The sequence below is a fragment of the Periplaneta americana genome, chromosome 12, assembly GCF_040183065.1.
Source record: "Periplaneta americana isolate PAMFEO1 chromosome 12, P.americana_PAMFEO1_priV1, whole genome shotgun sequence".
In the NCBI taxonomy this organism is placed as follows: Eukaryota; Metazoa; Arthropoda; class Insecta; order Blattodea; family Blattidae; genus Periplaneta; species Periplaneta americana.
In genome coordinates this window covers 171649994-171671058 of record NC_091128.1, presented here as the reverse complement: position 1 = coordinate 171671058, position 21065 = coordinate 171649994, and the positions used below count along the sequence as shown (strand labels likewise).

General features: G+C 36.4%; 2 protein-coding genes across 2 annotated transcripts; one reads left to right on the top strand and one right to left on the bottom strand.

The window, feature by feature from the left end:
- Positions 1–4360: 4360 nt before the first annotated feature.
- On the bottom strand, positions 4361–9914 carry RpL35 (Ribosomal protein L35). The gene is made up of 4 exons (XM_069842547.1): positions 9749–9914; positions 9349–9485; positions 8881–8962; positions 4361–4571 (listed from the first exon to the last, which is right to left on the bottom strand). The coding sequence occupies exons 1-4, from the start codon at positions 9749–9751 to the stop codon at positions 4422–4424; spliced, it is 372 nt and encodes a 123-aa protein (XP_069698648.1). The 5' UTR covers positions 9752–9914; the 3' UTR covers positions 4361–4421.
- Positions 9915–9953: 39 nt separating this feature from the next.
- Positions 9954–15386, top strand: Arpc5 (Actin-related protein 2/3 complex, subunit 5). Its single transcript, XM_069842546.1, has 3 exons — positions 9954–10218; positions 11061–11133; positions 14151–15386. The coding sequence occupies exons 1-3, from the start codon at positions 10073–10075 to the stop codon at positions 14388–14390; spliced, it is 459 nt and encodes a 152-aa protein (XP_069698647.1). The 5' UTR covers positions 9954–10072; the 3' UTR covers positions 14391–15386.
- The last annotated feature ends 5679 nt before the right edge of the window (positions 15387–21065 follow it).

Genomic DNA, 21065 nt, shown 5'->3' with positions numbered 1-21065 from the left:
TTTTTCAGGTGAGACTGCGAAGATTCGTGCATTTTGCTTTTTAGGGGCAAATGTCCTAAATCTGTCACACCACTCCTAGTCCATGCAGCATCACCACCGAAGAGGCAAGGAAAAGAAAATACAGATTTTTTTGTTCACATCCACGTACTGTCTTCGCGCTACGAGTTGGCGCGGGGAGTAGATAGGCGGGACGGGGGAACTTTACGCTACACTCTGACCTGAAAACTTCAGTCCACTTACTTGGCTACACAGGAACGGAGTCAGACATAAAAGATTCCGCATCTTCGGTGCTGTCGCTATGACTATCATTATCACATTTTTCAAAATTTCTGGAGTATGATCTGTCCATGATAATCGTCTGTTTATGTTCCAGCCGTGTATATTAATTCGAATCTCTAAAAAAAAGCCATTAGCCCCACCGCCCCCATCCTGATGGACAACAATGGGGGTTCTGAACACATTTACGGTAGTCAAAACTCCAGTAACATTTTTATCCTGCCAGCACTTGGGAAACGTTAAATTGGTAGGCCTATGTATCCGCATCTCGTCCAGATACAAAATCGGTTTTTCCACTTTCCTAAGCTTTCTTATTTGCTGTAGATATCTTCACGTATTCTAATTTACAGTGTTTTCCTCAATTTTTTTTGCTGCACACTTCTTCCACCTGAAATCCTTTTTCTTCAGTATTCGTCTTAATGTTGTCTTTCATTTCAAATCAGTTTTCTCTTGTAAAAGGGTAGACGTTTGTTGCAGCTTGGTACTATTTTTAGTTGTTATTTAACGACATTGTAATAACTACTAGCTTCTTCAGTGTCGATTGAATTGATGATGGTGAGATAGTATTTGGCGAAATGAAACCAAGGATTCGCCATAGATTACCTGACATTCGCCTACTGCTTGGGAAAACCTCGGAAAAAACCCAACCAGGTAGTCAGCGCAAACGGGAATCGAACTCACTCCCGAGCACAACTGCAGATCAGCAGGCAAACGCGCTACCTCCTCTACTACAACGATGGCCCTCTTTTTTTTCAAATAAAAATTCTCAATTATGTCTTTTCTGTCAATCTCCCGTCGAAGTCATCTACATTTGCGTTTCGGTAGTCTGGACGTTTACGTTTTTTTCTCCCTCAGGTGTCGACAACGCACTTTCTTCTGTGCAGTCTTTCATGTCATTCCTTATACGCTGTATTGTTCCTGTGGATAGATTAGAGTACTTTTCTACCTTTGCTGTAGGTTTCGTAAGAGGAATGCAAAGGCACTGTTGTTGTTTTTCTTCATCACAGAATTATTTTGCACTTCTAATAATATTCCTTTCTTCGCTATAGATTGTCAATCCTTGTTTCCTCTTTGTCGACAAATTTACAATAAACAAAAACTGCTATAAACCTAAATAACAGTATACAATAACATAAATTCTATTAACTATATTATTATCAACACTATTAACACGAAAAGCAAAGGATAACTAAATCAATACAAGAATTGTGGTATACTGAAAAGAAATTGTCTTGTTGAAACTAATAAAACACTACAATAAAAACCGCACTATTATTTTCACAAAGTCGCAAAGACTCATAGACGCGTGCAGTAGATGTTTGTGGAACAGGAATATTGCAATGAACAGCGCGGTGCGCATGCGCGACTGTTTCCCTTCCGCCCCGTCGAAGTACTTCAGCCGCCTTCTCCTGGTTGACATCAGTAACCACAAATGCTTAGCGTAAATTTCATTGTTATACTTCCTTACGTGCAATGTATACATGTGTTTTCTACAGGCAACATGTTTGGTATTAAATGTACTCTAGTCTAGATGTTAATTTAGTGCGAATTAAACGTAGACCAATGAGTAGGAACTGAAATCACCTGAATGACAAAGCCTAAATATTCTAATGTGATAACTAACGTGCATAACAGACTAACAGCAATGAGTACAATCCTAAATGACAAAAGTGTTGAATATCTTAGTTATAATTAAGTGACAAAGTGTTAATATTTAGTCATACTTGTCGATGTGTAGTACACAACTCCGCCCACGTGGACTAGCTCGACATGTGAGCAAAACGGAGCCAGAGCTTTCCCTCTTGCAGGAGGCCTTAGCCCTTCTAAGGGACACTAATAGGCTATTTCATTCATTCATCACTCTAGTTTACTTTGTTTTTGTTTCAACTTATAATGATATTAGCTAGATCACATTGATTTAAGACTTTTAATCTGACAAATATTTTACTTGTCTTTAATCCTGTTATACTAGATCTGAAATTCAAGATTTTGTAGTTAAGTTCTTTATTGATAATAAAATCTGTCAACACAAAATTAAACAGCCTATCATTGGAGCTAAGGAATTCTGTTCAACCTACCAGAGCCAAAGTAAATTTCAGACAACTGCATCTAGACACAATGAAGAGCAACCAAATGCCTCTCTTGTGTATGTCTCAAGTATCACAAGGGTGTGCAAAAGCTGGACAACATCTCTCACGTTACAGACATGACGTGAGAGCGAATTGTTCAAACTACACTATATTGCGTTGCAAGAGTCTCACAGAAGCCCCTGATCACATATACAAAGTGATCAGCCTAATGTACTTTGAAGACGACAACTTTCATCAATTTCACTATGCTGCCAACTTGTGACTGCAAAAGAAGTCATTTTATAACCCTGATGGAATTACTGGAGTAATAGCTTGCAGCTGTCAGTACCAAAAAAATCAGTTCCGACAGTGGAGATCCTAGCAGCTGTTTTCTTTCATATAGGCATGTTGCCATTTTATGACATGGGAAAGACCAATCTGATATGTAAGTAATCAGGGCGGAACAAGACCGTCTCCAATACTCAGACCTTAATATAGAAAAAAGATGGCCGCCGTAGAGATCCAACCATTTCCATTTATATAGATGGTTCCGCCATATCTTTATGTCAAAATACTTAAATTTTTCGTATTTCTGAAGTTGAATTACTAACTTTTGTCTTAAATAAACATCCAGTGTTAATTTATGAGCAATGTTAAGTTCAATTTCAAAGGCGAGACAACGCAATAAGATAAATACGGTACGAGTAGAAACACATTGCTGTGAAGTTATGAACTTGACAGTGCAATCCAGCTTGAAAACACTTTTCAGTAAGTTGAAAATCATACCCTGAACTGCGTATAAGTTACTGCAGTATATGCAAACGTTCACTAATAGTTGTTGGGCATACAAAAGGTTAACACATACTCAAAAGCTGCTGCTGCTGCTACTACTAATAATAATAATAATAATAATAATAATAATAATAATAATAATAATAATAATAATAATAATAATAATAATAAATCAGCTTATATTTTATATGTTTAATATATGGATGTTGACAATCTAGGGTCCTTAGCCTAATTCGTCTTGAATTTCAATTCTTCATGTTTTGTCACTTTTAGGCTTAGGCCTAACTCTTCATGACTTCTTTTCACTTTTCTCGGTAATTGGTTTGAAATGTTTTTCTCTCGTTCAACACCTTTGTACAGTTATTAATGACAGAATTTCTTCTACACGGTCATCTTTCATATTTAAGAAAATAACAGTCACCTTAAACAACAGTCATAAATGAAACCACATTTCTTTCCTGAACATCACTTTGAAACTGATCTCGAAAGTGCTAATAATTTCCCTTTCACACCATTCCCTGAAAAATTCTTCTCTCTCAATCTGTTCCCCTTTCCGTTGATGTGGATTCTTTCTAGGCACTAGAATGACTGACAGTACGATATGAAAGTTGGTTAGGAAATATGACTCTTTAGGCGTCATGGGTAATATTCGAAATTTCCCGAGGAATACGAAAAGGATCACCATTTACGATAGGAAAAATATCTTTCCTAATAACTAATTTAGGTTCAAAATGTTTTATGTGTAACACTGTCATTTTAGGAAGATACGAAATGGCCACTCTACCTCATAATCTCTTGGCTTAGTTGTCTCATAAGTGGTGCCTTGTTGGTATCATTTGTGATGTTCAGACCTGTCTTCGGACAGTTGACTAAACAACAACAAACTGTAATTTCCTTAACTTGGAAATTGTCACGATTATGCACCTAAACCATTTGTCGCGTAGTAAAGTTGTACTTTTCGGAAACTCAAACACTAAAATATGAGACACAGATCCACTATTAGAATTACAACCCGGTACACAACACGAATGGCCGATTTCACGACGTAATTAACACAAGAAAACATCATAACAAAACCACGTGGTAATCATGCTTGGACCTCTACCGGCGCCATTTTGGCCACTATCGATACCTACATTAAGGCCTGAGTATTGGAGACGGTCTTGGGCGGAAGCTTACCCAATAACTCACCAGAGGAGTAGGATATAAATTTAATAAAGAGGTATAAAACAAGGACGTTTTATTTGTTTATTTATGATACAGCATTCCAGAAGTCATTAAATTTCAAGCCTTAACTGCAAACTTTCTCGGTGGATTTGCTCTTCGTTTCCTTATTTCCTTTCGTGTTTTAATACGACTTTCGTGCTTGGTCAGAGCTCGACGAATTGCACGTGTCTTCTTGGGTCTCAGGTCCAGAGGCTTGTACTTCTTATTCTGCAACAAAAATCAGTGTGTTAAAATACCTACTACCTATGCAATTTGTGCCCATACACAAAATTTAATTTGTAAGAAATCTATGAAAAGTTTTCTGCCAACACGTCACATTCATAATATGTATGTTTGATATTGTATAATGTACAGACTTAGACAAAAAAAAATAACTGGCTGGTATACACTATCGGTCTTACTAATAAAAACCCTATATACAGACGTTTAACTGTCTTATACTTATACAATGAGTAGCTCGTTTATAAGTCGTGTGTAAATTCCTTACTAATAATCAGTACATACGTCGTGTATAACAGTATAACTGTTAGACAGCTACGTCATAGTTTCGTCATTACTTCGTTACGAAAGGTAATAGAATATCTGAGGTTCTCTACTGCATCCGGTAGAGTGCTCTAGTGTGGCGTGTTAAATATCGATAGTACAACTGGCTGTAATCGATTACCACACTACATTTTGGTCAAAGAGTACAAGCTACAGCAATATTATTCTAATAATTCTATGATATTTGGTTTGTTCTTCTTTGGTTACTAGGCAACCATCGTCATAAAATGACAGTCGATACGAACAGCTGTTAGAGGGGCGGTCATTTTTTCCCTATATACAACGCTTAAACAAGGGGTTTCATGTATATAACTACTGCAAAGCAATTCCCATTGTATAGTTACAGGCTGTTTATACGTCCATCACTTATGCACTGTTTATTAGTAACGTTTTCTGTCTCAACTCTGCATAAGTCTCATATAAAAACTATACACGGTTTATTAGTAAGACTGTAAGCTTCCTTCGGAAGACTTCGGTTGATTCCATGAGAGCTTAGATACACGTGAAGGAATTTCTGTTTTTCCTTTGTTTTCAGCTTACTCCAATCTTTCCTATTTTCTGCCTTCCTCTTTGTCTCCTCATATGATCCATATACTCACACCTTAATGTTGTCTGACAGGCGCAGCTCTCTTTAGGTTCACTGAACCCCTGTCTCTTGGAGAAGAGTAACTATAGAAAGAAACTGCTGGATGTTCGGCTTCTTTTGGTTAGAGCATAAGTGAGTTATAGCCAGTAAAGTCAGAGGAAATAGTTGCATCTGGGGTTTCATTCTCAGAAGTGAACCAGCTAGACCTTTTAAAACAGCCTGCGGCAGTGGGAACACGCTAAGAAGTAGAGGAAAAGTGTGTTTAAAAAAACCGCTGTTGTCGCCAACGAAAGCTGTGGCTCCAACACTGTCCTCTGTGACTCACACTAGAGGAAGCGCAAAGAAAGCTTGCCCATTTGACTGATGCACAGAGAACGATATCAGTCCTCGTGCCGTCATGCTCATTACAGGACTGCTATGAATCACCTAACGCTGATTACAGGGCGCATTCGAAAGCACGGTCTTGAGCCGTTTGTATCGTGGAGTGTATTGTGCAGAGTGGGTAGAAGTCAGCATGTGCATTACAAATTCTGCGTTTTATCCCTGATATCAGGAGTTTTATATAGTTCAAAGTGTGTCTGTTAAATAACAGAGTTCTGTATAACATTCTATGTAAGTACTTAACAATGCCCGTTTCGCTCTAAACTAGGAAGTGCTAATAAAACTTTACAGAGTCAAACTCGGGTGAAAACGTTTCTTCGAAGTACGATGGAGGAAGAACGTCTAACAGCCTTAGCAATGCTATCCATTGAAAAATCCATGGTTACGGAATGTGTGGATTTCAACAAGAGAGTGATCAACTTATTTTCAACAAAAAAGGAGAGAAGGATGGATTTTCACCAGAAATATTCAACAGCAACACCATCCCCTTCCGAATTACTGGGTTAGCTGAGTATTTGATTCTTAGTTTGATTTTATGTTTATATTTCTGAGAACGAGTTCATGTACACGAAAACAGTAATGCTATAAATTAATGTCGTAACTTATTTATGAGTACGATATTCAATATGTGAACCTCCAACATCAAATCTCACGAGCAGCCAGTGCTATCTGCCTATCTTCTTCTGCCCCTAACTCTTCTCCCGTTCACCATTCCTTCCAGTGCATCCATCCTTCAGTAGGCAGTTTCTTCTCAGCCAGTGACCCAACCAATTCCTTTTCCTCTTCCTGATCAGTTTCAGCATCATTCTTTCTTCACTCATTCTTTCCAACACAGCTTCGTTTCTTATTCTGTCTGTCCAATTCACACGCTCCATTCTTCTCCATATCCACATTTCAAATGCTTCTATTCACTTCGTCGTAATGTCCATGTTTCTGCCCCCATACAATGCCACACTCCAATACTCCATACACAGCACTTCACTAGTATCCTCCTTAGTGAATAATCTATAACGAAGATATATTCAAGGAGTAAATTAAGTGAAAATAAACATCCTTTTCCAAGTTCTGTGAACCAGGCATTGTCCGAAGTAGACTTAAGACAAATTTTACGCTACAGGACAGTGGTCATTTTTTGTATCTAAGGCTGTACATAGATACCAAGTTTTGCAAACCACAGATTAGCAAAGCTCTTTCACTATGTTGAATGACAGCTTTCACTTCCAGTAATTTAGCTGCTTATGGCACTGCTCTAGTCCCACAATGCACTCATCACGTGTTACGAAGAAAGACATTCCCATTCAAGTTCAGTACTCGGTCACATATTGTCATAACAAAATGCATTTACACAGTAACCTTTTTTTTTGGGGGGGGGGGGGGGTTTCCACTTTGCTGAGAGGTCCAGTGTGCTAAAGAATCGAAAAATTTCAGTTCACATATGCTGATTCATTTACTTCCACATAACAGAACAATCCTACATTACACCAACTACATGTCATCCACCGCTGTGAAGTTAGCATGTCTGACCGTGAAACAAGCAGGCCTGGGTTCAAATCCTGTTTGGGGCAAGTTACCTAGTTGAGGTGTTTTCCGGAGTTTTCCCTCAAGCCATTAAGAGCAAATGTTGGGTGACTTTCGGCACTGGACCCTGTACTCATTTCACTAGCATTATTACTATCGCATTAAGATGCTAGATAACCATAGGAGTTGATGAAGCGTCGTAAAATAAGCAATTAAAAAACTACATGCCATTATTCTCAACAGACTAATTACTTTTACCATCACTCTTATCCCTTCCTCTCACACCATATGCCTGCCAAGAATTCCCTTTCATTACGTTATTGCCATTACTCCTTCCATTTAAAACATTTCCCCTGGACCTCTCAAGCCGACCTACAAGGTAACAGGAATAGCATATCTGAAATTTTACCATGCAACTGCCAGAGTATAATTAGTGGTAACATGTCACACTGTGGATTTTTATTTTATTTTTGTAGGTTATTTTACGACGCTTTATCAAAAGCTTAGGTTATTTAGCATCTGAATGAGATGGTGATAATGCCAGTGAAATGAGTCCGGGGTCCAACACCGAAAGCATTTGCTCATGTTGGGTTGAGCGAAAACCCCGGAAAAAACCTCAACCAGGTAATTTGCCCCGACCAAGAATGGAACCCGGGCCACCTGGTTTCGCGGCTAGACGCGCTAATCGTTACTCCACAGGTGTGAACCACACTGTGGATTCGAGGATGGATGGTTCTAGTCTACATCAGGTAAGAAATTTATAATTAAATGTTGTATGTAGTTCTATCTTCTGGTAACAGGATCATTACAGACAGAGAGGAAGGCAGGGAAAGAATGACAGAGAATTGGAGAAGAGGAAAGACAGAGCAGAGTTCAGGCAAAGTAGATGCAAGAAAAATCTATAAACCTCATGTTTCATCTAATTTCTGTTTGGTTCTTTCCTTTCTTCACAGAAGGAACTCTTCCCCTGCCCTAAAACTCTCTCTTTCTTTTTTTTTTAATTGGGTTATTTTACGACGCTGTATCAACATCTAGGTTATTTAGCGTCTGAATGAAATGAAGGTGATAATGCCGGTGAAATGAGTCCGGGATCCATCACCGAAAGTTACCCAGCATTTGCTCGTATTGGGTTGAGGGAAAACCCCGGAAAAAACCTCAACCAGGTAACTTGCCCCGACCGGGATTCGAACCCGGGCCACCTGGTTTCGCGGCCAGACGCGCTGACCGTTACTCCACAGGTGTGGACCTCTCCCTTTCTCCATCGCCCCGAATGCTTCCTCTTCCCGGGATGGCGGAACATGTCGCAGAAGAATTACACAAATTTCACCATAACTATCCTCTGCCTACTTTACCCTCCCAGTTAATCATAAACTGAAGTTTAAAAAATTGCAAGAATGAAAGAAACTCCGAAATTTCTTATATAAGTAATCTATGCATGCTATAAGTGTTCGAAAGAGAAACGAAAGGACTAGGGAGGGGGACACTAACCTTAAAAAGTTTCCTTAGATTCTCCTTCTGCTTCTGGTGCATCACAATGTACACACGAGCAATAGCTTTCCGAACAACGCGGCTGAAAGACAAAATTACATATTAAGTACACTTACTTAAGGAACACAAGTAAATATCGTACTATCACAAAGACAAATTGTCTATTTAGACATGTAAATTACGTTAAATAACCATCTGTTCAGGCACAAATTGTCAAACAATCAGTTCAAATTTATTAAAACCAGTCCGTAACATATGCCTGAATTCATTTACAACTACACAATTTTCTAAAGAACTTTATAACTTTATTCATTTACAAGAGCAGTCTGCTAACACTGACATTTTTCAGAATTTAAGCTAACAAGATATCAACAAGAGATCTATTGGCGCATTAATAAAATAAAATGACGTTCTACAAGAAAAAAGTACTACAATTTAATCACTTCTGATGTCAATTATTTTACTTACATTTTGGAAAGTTTAGATGCTGCACCTCCCGTCACCTTTGCAACCCGAAGGTTGGTAAGTTCTGTTTTCAGTTCATCTAGTTGCTTCAGCAACTCTTTCTTGTCTTTTGTCCGTAGCTCCGAACACTTGACTTTACCCTAAGGACAAATTGACCTATATTACTTTACTGAAATTCTGAAAATATCAACAATCTCATGCCACGCGACTTTGGAGCCATAATCATAACCTCAAAAAATTATTTTACAAGATTTGTAAACATTTCTAGCCTTTCATACACATAGCATTTTAAAATATACGCTCTATAATTTAAAGTATTTGAGGATAATTATTTATAACCACATTCTGATATCGGATTCTTAAGATAAAAACAGATTTATTTAATAATAATCTTAACACTCACCATTTTTCTTGGCTAAAGACCGGAACAGGAATGAATTTTTCCACAGTTCAAAGAGTACATTTACGAGCTACTGCTTTTATCCAAGGCTTTATCTATGACAATGTCAAAGATACATATGTCAAAGATTATTTTCATGACCTACAATACTCCACATATACAAATCATATACTTATAATGCTAAACAGAGTAGTTGGATGAGCTATGCTGGGGTGTGCTGTAATCTTGCGTCGTGGAGGGGAGTGTGGGGGAGAGGAAAGGCAGGAAAGGTGTAAGATTTGTGGGATAGGCTTTCCGTTTTATGCACACTTTATTCTGTAAGTAAACATGGCTAAAAACACATCTAGTTCTGCATTTAGAAAAATTGACGTGGATCAATATAACGAAGATAATTACAGAGAAGAAGAACAAGCAGAATTACAGTCAGCACCTGTTGGGCCGGATGAAGCTGAAGTGACAGCCTTCATGAATCAGTATCCTTTTTTGTAATTAAGTCATAATCAGTGCAAATGGAAATAAAATACATTTAACGTAATTGTATATATTACAGAACATACATGAATTTTACAATACAGCCTATAGACTGTGACTGTTGAAATTGTCACATAATTTTAGTGAAAAACATCAATAGCATGTGAGTTTTTAGGCTTTCACGGTGACTGTGATTGGAATTAGGCTTTTGGATGATCTACCGTGTCCTGGAACTTGACATTTCCAACGTTTCGGAACTACATACAGGTTCCATCATCAGGATAAGACCAGAGAGGTCGTCTACTCTGTTGGGCTAATCTGAACGACTGGAAATGTCAAGTTCCAGAACACAGTGGATTACCCAAAAGCCTAATTCCAAACAATAATAGCAATAAGAAAGATTGGAGAATGCTGAGTTTGAAGTGAAAGACCTACCCTCGGACAGAACACCATGAATGAATGAACATCAGTAGCAGAAATCAAGAAGTATAATGAGTAGTAAATAAAATATTTCCATGTAATTTTTCATAAGAGATAAGTTACATACCAACAGTAGCCTAAAGATATGCTTAACACAACTTCGAATGAATATATCTACCGGGAGAAATTAATAAACTCTAGTGACTATGATCGTCTTTAAACAGTCTTAAATAACTTTGACCATAACTTTACCTGTAAGTAAATCTGTTGGTCTCCATTGAATGGTGTTTTCAATCTATGAAAATTTTCCTTTCATCTGAGTATGGTGCAATCTTCTTGTGTGCTTTTGTGTTTCTATGTTTAATATAGTACAATTTAATAAACAGGAAAATATCCTAAGGCAGTTCTCCTTAACAATATTCAGAGGAAGACATATTGATGCCTTGAAAACTGTTCTGCGAAATGCTCCATTAGGGTCTAAAAACCAACAAATTAAGGTATGTGCTGCTACTTGAAATAATTTTACTCGTTTGGACGTATTTTTCATAAATCTGTTAGGCTATGAATGATAAGCTCTCTCTGTTGTAGTTATAATCAATTAGAAAAAATGTAGAAATTTGAATGGAAGTATCTAGGCCTAATCTAATAGGAAAAGTTGTAGGCCTAATTCTTCACATTTTACTTTTTACTTCCCAATACTGTCTAGGACAGAATTCTGTGTTCCTGACTTGTTTGTGATGTTAGGTTCACTGAGAACACTATAAGTGGCGTAGTTGATAAAATATAGACTGGAGTGCATCGTACAGATATTATTAATGCAAGAAACATAATTATATCGCCTCATTAGGTTTCTTCGAAAGAAGATTCATAATTACATTTTTTGTGTTGACTGTCAGAATCTATGTTGCTAGGATGTGCGGTGGACTGTGACTGTAACCTGGATGCGTGGTAGAAAAGCGGAAGTGGCGAATAATCATAAATGTGTGGTATAATACAAACAAGGGTTAAACGAGCGTTGAGCGACTTCCGCCGATTTTTGGAATAGACACCGACGCACTTAGGTTAGGTTAGTTTAGGCTTTTATTATCCCGTCAAGATGAAGGTGGAAGCGATTGAGTGTGATTTTTTGTTTTCTATGTTGGCAGTTCAAGTGCGTCGGTGTCTATTCCAAAATCGGCGGAAGTCGCTCAACGCTCGTTTCACCCCATTATGCTTTATGTTAGGCTTTTTGTAGTGCAGCTGGGAAGGGAAAACCTTAACCAAACATTGGTATGCGCAGTGGACCATAATGACGATCTCTGTGGCAGCCATCAAAAGGGCGGAAGTACCTTCCTCTATGTGTTTGAGCGTATTCCGAATCTCACCGCTGAGCAATCCGATGGCATCACGGTGTTCCGAATTCCACCGATGACGTCATTGATGCTCCACCGGTGCTATCAACTTGCAAAGGTGGTGGCAGTCTCCATCAGCCGCCATCAGTGAATCTGATTGGTTCTTGTATAGGGCGGGAATTAGCAGACGAATGACATCGTGCACTGTTGTGTCATGGCGGTGTGTTCTGCTGTATTGTTTGTAATGAGCACAACGTAAAAACAATATGTTAATGGCTTATGAGCGAACATGTCAACGGACCCGTTATTACTACTGGTTCAAGAAATAAATTGTTTATGCTATCTTTTCTTTGAACGAGATGGGAGTACGAAAATTTCGCAAAATTTTGCTAGCGTAGCACAGACAACAACTTGTACAGTCGCCATGACAGCCATCGATCCTTCCAGCAGTTTTGTTCCTTATTTCGCTGCAACGTGACATCATTGATGCCACTGGACCGGTGAGATTCAGAATACGCTGTTTGGCTCAGACCTAGCCAAACATTGGTATGCGCAGTAGACTCTGATGACATCATGTCCTTTGTAGTGGTCAGCAGAAGAGAGGAAGTACCGTTCCCTCTGTACGTGTTTGGCTCAAGTCTAGGGAGCAAGTGCCTTCCCTTCTGTGCGTGTTTGGCTCAGATATAATCTTCGCAGTTATACATTGTTTTGCATGATACAAAAAATTGCTAGAAGAATTTCTTACTGGCAGCAAATCTTCTGTTTATGATCACATGAAAAACTCCGTAATCCAGTAGGGCTAGTTAATTCATGTCTCTATACTATGTCTGTGGACCTGTTACTAGCAGGTTAATTCTCTCCTAAAGCAGTAACATCATTAAAGGACACAAGATTGTTAGAGGCAAGCATAGACAGCTTCGAATTTCCATGAATTTCAAAGTGAACCACATCTTAATAATGAACACGTGCTGTATTTTCTCATTCCTACATTTTCATACCAGACCTAATTTCGAGCAAAAATGATTTAAAACTTAGGCCTATAAATGACATTTTTTATGTCCCAGGGCTCAAAATACGATCGTATAAGTGTAAAAAAAAACAGTGAACGAAAAATGTATATCTGAAAAATACAGACGTGGACAAATTATTAACAAAATTGACGATTTTTATGATAATTCTGTTTCCAAATTTGACTTTTCAATTTAGACTACAGTTGACAATTTTGCATATTTCCATCATTACAGTAGACAGAAATATGTAAAAGTGTCAACTGTAGTTTAAATTGAAGAGTCAAGTTTTGTAAAAATATATAATAAAAATCTTCAATTTAGCTAATAATTTATAAATTAGCAAAAATGTCAACTGCATTGAAGAGCCAAATCTTGTAAAAATATAAAATAAAAATCTTCAATTTTGCTAATAATTTGGAAATATCCAAAATGTCAACTGTAGTCCAAATTGAAGAATCGAATTTTGTAAAAATATACAATAATTTGGAAATATCCAAAATGTCAACTGTAGTCCAAATTGAAGAATCGAATTTTGTAAAAATATACAATAAAAACCTTCAGTTTTGCTAATAATTTGTAAATATGCAAAAATATTAAATGTAGTCCAAATTGAAGAGTTAAATTTTGAAAAATATACGATACAGATCTTCAATTTGGCTAATTATTTGGAAATACACAAAAATGTCAACTGTAGTCTAAATTGAAGAATCATATTTTGTAAAAATATATAATAAAAATCTTCAGTTTTGCTAATAATTTGTCCACGTCTGTAAATTAACATGGAAAATATAAGAATTTTGTCAGGTCTTAAAAAAAAAAAACAAGTTTGAAAAACGCCTAAGTGCGAAATGTATGAAAGTACTTTTACTGTACTTACAAACAAATCTAGTACCTAATTTTTAGACTTGCAGGACAATACAAAAACCACTGTAATGTTTTACTGCAGGAAATACCGTAACATGGTGGTTTTTATATTATTTATTATAGCCCATTCAAAGACTGCCTAATAAATTGATTATCCTTTCTTCGTACCCTAACCAGAACGAGATTTTTCCTTTAGGGAGTTGTAGAACTTGTATGTTAACTTGTACAAGCATTAACAATAGTTTGATAGATGTATGGAGGAAAGTGAAAGGAAGTATTCTTGTTAAAATAAAATTTAAAATTTTTCAGGATAATGCCTTGAATTTAACTCTGAGAGTCTTGTTGGCGATCAAGGCATCACAGATCGAAGAAGCCGTCGCTGCCCTGGACCGTGACATGGTGGACGTCCTTATGAAATACGTTTATCGAGGCTTTGAGTCGCCCTCTGAAGGCAGCAGCGGTCATCTTTTGCTGTGGCACGAGAAAGCCTACGTTGTGGGTGGTGTGGGAAGTATTATGCGAGTTCTCTCTGACACCAAGAGAGCATGAATGTCTGACGTCACCTACTGTTCTTATCATTGATTATCTCACACATACCATTCCACGAAGATGTATGCATGACTGTGTGAAAGTACAGACAGTATTTATGTATGAAAAAGTTGATAAAATTTATTAACAATACTGTAAAATTTTAAAAAGACATTCATTTGATATGTCTTCTAAGTTATAGTCAATATATGGCAATGTACAATCTTTTACCATACAGTGAGAATAGTTCATACATTAAAGATTACTAATTTTTATTTAATTGTGTAGAGTGGAATGTTAATACACAAGTTCCTTCGAATTATATTACACCTTATAGTAAGAATATTGCTGAAAACAATTTAATTATAATGTAATTTCACTATACCGTTTTTTATTATTATTTTATTTAATGCTTTCGCATTTAAATAGTTAATTAATTTATATGGTTAACTATTCCTAATGTACAGAAATGCTGTTTGGGGCATTAAATTCCTTTTTTCCTGTCCTCTGTTTTATATTGGATTAGTAGATTGCACATTTCTCCCAAAGATTTGTTGAGAGCATCATGGAACAACTTAAGATTGGTACATGAACTTGTATGATATGCTGTTAAGCCAAATATAATGGAATTTTCCCTTGGGTTATAACCAATACCATAGCCATCACATGTTGCTGGTCCAAGACAAAGTCCACCATTATGCGAAGTTCGTACCTGCAATGATTCGTTAAAAACAGATCAAATGAACTGGACTTCATTAGTGACAAGTATGTGACGCAAAAGAACCCATTTCTTATATTGCAGTGAAATTTCACGATTTATATGTAACAATTTTAAATATACTTGGATTAAAGAAACAAAATTATGTAAGTAACAAAGAATAAGATGTAGATGGAAATTGAATGTGTTACACAAAAATCATAATTAATTCTTTCATCATACTGGTAAATAAGTATTGTTTGAGGTGCAGTAAATGTAAATCTAAAGAACTTAATAAAAAGTAATAGTATTTGTTAAAATAGTGTTGTTTGTGACAGAGTGTACACACAAAAGAAAGTAGAGAGCCTGCATGCAGTCAATGCCAGTCAGTAAGGAGATTCTTCACAATAAAGTTCAGACTTTACTGGCATTCTTTTAAGCTGTTTTTACTCACAAAGGAAGTGTGTGAACCACAAGAGCTCGATTGTGATGAAACTTGCAAAAATGGCAAATTTATGGCTTGCTGATTAACGTGGTGCTTTTTCGTAGTTTGGTCAGTATAATGTTTTATAATTAACCCTCAACTGGTATCTATGGGTCAATATAGTCCCATATGGCTAGATATTGTAATGTACATTTAAAAAGCTATACCAGTTGAGGGTTAAAATGTAAAGGAAAATTGTTTTAAGTACAAGTAAACTGTCGTTAATACGAACTCTGTTAAGATGAACACATTCTTAATATGAACAATTTTCCTGGTCCTGCCTCAAATATAGTGATTTTAATGGATTTTTATTCGGTTAATATGAATTTCTGTTTATATGAACTTCGAACAAATTTTCGGTCCCAAATTTTTGTCCTCTCCTTCAATACGAATAAAAGACAACTTCTATATACAGCCTTTACAATTTATTTCATGGAAATTCTCTTTGCTCGCTCTCATAATAAATATCTCAAAAATATCCTTCAAGAGATCGATTAGAGCAGGCATAATATGTACTGCTGTATTTTCTACGGTAACCAGAGTAGTAGCTTGAGTCTTCTGTGTGTGTCCTATCTCGAGAGGTGTCACTGAGTGCTACAGTGATTTAACTGTTAGTTTCTGATAGCCAGTGTTCGGGTTAACACCTCAGTACGAGCAACGACTTGAGTGAAAGAAGGGAAAAATCTATAGATATCAAAACTAAAGTTAAAATTCTGAATGAAGTGTCTCATGGTATTATGATAAAAACTCAAATTGCAAAATATTTTCAAATTTCAAAATCTACTCATTCGACCATAATAAAAAAAACAAAGATAAAATTAACTCTGGTGCTGCTTCCGGTTCTTCATCAAGAAAAATCAAGCGAATTCGTGTAGGAAAATATTAACAACTGGACTCTGAGGTTTTCAAATGTTTTAAAAATATAAGCAAGTTAGAAGTGATTTAAATTAAATTCATTGTGGTAATAAAAGTGATAATTTTTATAAACTGGATAACCCCTATACCTGGAAGAGGAACTTGAACCAACCGAGGAAAAGATGGAAAGAGACCAGATATAGAAACTTCTCTAAACCGTAAGTATTGATGATATATTCTTCTAATACAATATTCAGAAAGGTTCACAAGTATGTAATTCGAAATTCATTAATACTAACTACAAACTATGAGAAAGTGTTTTGAAGTGAAAAAGTGATAGTGGATCCACTGTAACAAAAATCGATCAGAATTCAGATAAGATGAACTACGTTAATATGAACAGGCGATTTTTCGGCCTTAACAAGGGTTTACTGTATATTGCTTGTCTCTCCCTTTGAAAATTGTCATTGTTTCTTACAGAAATTAAGGACTGAAGACTAAATAGATTCATATTTCTCCAAAATTAACTTCAATTTTTTTTAGTTTGTTATTTAATGCTGTATCAACTACTAAGTTATAATAGCGTCAATAGAATTGGTGGTAGTGTGATGCTATTTGGCGAGATGACATCAAGGATTCGCCATATGTTACCGGTACCTAACATTCCCATTATTGGGGAAAACCTCGGAAAAAATCCAAGCAGGAATCGAACCCATGCCCAAGAAAAACTCCGGATCACAATAAGCAAACACACTACCACCTGGGTTATGCCAGTGGATACTTAAAACTTAATTTTGTATAAAATTTTTACGTTTTTTTTTTTTTTTTTTTTTTTTTGCCAAGTTACATGTTCTTTGTTGAGATTGATTCTTCATTGCATTTCAAGATGGACCAACCTTTAGCAATGATTGTGTGTACCTTATGCCAGTTCTTTGGAAAACTATTTTCGCAAAAATGGAACGAATTGAAACCTTTCTTGCAAACTTCAGTTAATATAGAAAAGTTAGTGTAATCTGCAATCAGATTTTACCACTGTTACTAAATTTACATCCAGGTAAAAGACGAAACAAGATCATTTCAGTTTAATTGATGATTAAAAGATGATGTTACACATTGCATGGTGCATCTTAAGCAATAGCGACTGTTGGATTGGAAGTGTCGGTACGCATTGTGCATGTGTTGCACTGATTTATACATTAACTAAAACATATCGGTTGTATCAGATAAGGTATGTGATGAATGTTTGTAGTTTGCTGCATACAAATGCCCATTCTTACTTTAATACTAACTTCCACTGATGTCACTCAGTGATCAAGATATACCATGAATTGTCTACTGTATTTCAGAAGAAACTAGTCAGCAATATGCTTCTGGATGTAAGTATAATACTTTTCTTAGGTTGCTGAGAGATTAGCCTACATATTTTTAACCTATCAATTTGTGCTCAAGGTGGATGTCAATATACAATCATTATAACAGAAAAGATCATGTTTCGTTATTTTTTTTTATTATATCAACACGAATATTAATTAATATGTATGTACAGTAAGATCTCTGGTAACAGAAATAAATGGAGTTGATCTCATTTCATAAAAACAAAATTTCGGATAACAAATGTCTACCCTTTTTGGAGTTAAAAGGTTATAAACTAACTCCTAAGTTGTGTATATAAAAGTACCACGTGTATTTATAAAAGTAAGTTCATATACTGCATACAGTAGGGACAGCAATATCAAATCTAAATGTTCTTCACTGTTTCTTTAAGAAAAAGCCGGAAATTTTCTTTTGGGGTTTTTGTTCGCATGTTTTTCTGGCAGCAATGTGACGCCTGCTTAGTGCTAGAGGTGGGTTTAGCTCAGGCTCCGCCAGGTCGAGTCAAGATCGCGAGAGGGCATACAGGCCTGCTTACGGCTTCCACTGCGGGCAGTACACTTGTACACTGCAGTCTATCAGTGGTGGAACCTATCGAGGTCGCTTGGGGGCACCAGTGCACTGCACTTTGCACCAGGAAAATTGATGTGCTAAAAACATGAATCTTAGCAATGTAATGGTTGTTGTTGTGCGAACAATTAATTTCATAAAGTCTAGAGGACTTAATCACATGGAGTTCAGTGCAGTACTTGATGATATTAACAGTGAGTATGGGGATTTACTCTACCATACCGAGCTAAGGTGGTTAAGTCGAGGAAAAGTTCTGGAGCGTTTTCTCGCACTTAGAAATGAAATTGCCTTATTTATGGATGTACATGGGAAACTTGATAGAGGCCTTGAAAGAATATAAGGGTATAAGAATAATGCAACAATTGTGCCAAGGCTTCGAACGTAGATTTCAGGATACGAGAGAACTTGAACAACAATTTAAGATATTTTCAACACCTTTTTCAGAGAGTGTCCTGGATATTCCTGCTGGACCACAATTAGAAATACTTGATTTACAAAGTGATATTGAGCTAAAGGATAAGTATCAAAACAGAAAAAGTATTAAACATTTCTATACTTGTTTTCCAAGAGAAAGGTTTCCTAAACTGCACGATCTTGTGCATGTTCGGGACAACCTATGTATGCGAAACACTGTTTTCTTTAATGAAGTTTACAAAGTCACGTCACAGAAGCCAATTAAGTGATGAACACTTGAAAGCATGTTTGCGATTGGCTGGTACTAAAACAAAACCTCCGCGAATTGAAAAGTTGCTTACTAAAAAAAAAAACTGCAAAAATCGCCGCAGATCTCTGATGTATAAGAAAAAGTACTATTATTAGAGAATTGTATTTGAATAATAACGTTTGTACTGTTGTTTTATTTTGTTAATTGAATTGTATAGCAATGAGAAGAAGACAAACGGTGAACAGTTTTATTTCGTAGTATATTGATCTGTATAAAAGTGTATATTTTGTTTTGTTTCATTATTGTGCAAACATGCAAAAATTTATTTCGTATATAGAGTTAACTGTACCAAATTATGTAGAGTAATGTTTTGAACAGTGAAAGTGTACTTCAGTTAAAAGTTGAAATTAATTTATATTCTTATCACATATTTAGTTCACATACAAGTTCTTAGTTCCGCCACTGTGGAAGCAGCTACCCTTGCCCTCAGCCGTACGTCAGGGCTTGAGGGTTTGTACGTACGCACGAGAGTGTAGTCACTTGATGCTCCCTGGTTTAGTTGCTTGCGGTAACAGGATATGTTATTGTCTTTCATACATTCTTCTGACTTGCTTTCTGTTATATCAGGAATTTGAGAGTTCCACCTTTGTTAGAATTATATTAAAATGCCCATAACTAGAATTACGTTTCTGGCAGGTTCATTAAGGGCCCCTTCAGACAAGGTCACTTAGCAATGTCACTAGTGGCGTGTTAGTGGCACTGCTTAATACACTAAATTTTTGTAGAGAATTATTCAGTCTCAATGAACATAGACATAGAAAGAGATATACTTTTGTAAACTTTGCTCATATGGAGAAAGAACAGACGTAAAAATAGAAGAGTCTGGATCCATAGATTGGTTTTAGAAAGACAGAATCGAGAACTATTTCATATTTTATGCTCGACCATGCCGAAATGTTCTAATTATACACCCGGTAGCAGTCCTTTAATGCATGTCATTAAAGTACACCTACTCATTAAAGTACAGGTCTTCAGCCAATGATAACTCAGCTTACATGTGTTCAGCCAATAACAAGTCAGTTTTGTACCGTTATAAAACCGCAAGTATTGATTATTCTCAGATATGCAATCGAAAGAGAATTAGTGAAAAGTCACGGAGGCTGGAAATCCAATACTGTCGCAGAAGGTTATGTTCTGTTACTATAATAATTAGCGTTAATTGTAAATAATATTCAAATAAATTCAATTTGTCATCTCGTGTTTTAATGTCGAATTCAATAATCAAGGTTATAATATTATAATATTATCAAGTTTAACGGGACTACATCAAGGTCAATGACATTATTGTTCCTCGGAAAAAATCAATACTTTCGCGTCTGCGCACATCTCACAATTCACGACCTAGAACAAGGTCACTTCCGATCTTGTCAGTTACAAATAAAATGTATACATCTGAATACCGGTAATTTCAAGTTAGAAATATGGTCGAGCATAAAAAGTCGTATGAAACTCGCCTATAATGGTAATTAAGAACCTCGTATGAAAATTATGAAACGAGCGCAAGCGAGTTTCATAAATATCCATACTTGATTCTTAATTACTATCATTATAGGCTCGTTGCATAATGTACTATTGTTTGATGACTTACATCAGGACGATAAAAAGTTGTTTTTTTATTTGTATTTTCGCATGTTTAAGAAATCATTTCAAGAGCTTCTAGCAGGAATTACCATGAAATTCGAAAAAGACGACACCGTGGCTATACACTGTCGTGGCAGGGTAAGGAATTGGTGGCCCAACAGTCGGTTAGCAGCGCTACTCATAGTGGCCTGAGTTCTATGTATCGCGATAGGAAGTGCCACTTTTAGTGGCCGCTACCAGCGGCAAAGCCAACCACTCAGAGCGTCTGCAGCACCACCATTCAGTGGCTGCAGCTGTGTCTGAAGACCTCCATTTAAATCCATTATTCACAAGCAGCAGCACTTCTAAAAGTAGCCTCGTTTGAAGGAATTTTTAAGCCGACATATAAAAAAGTTATAGCAAGTTTTATATTAA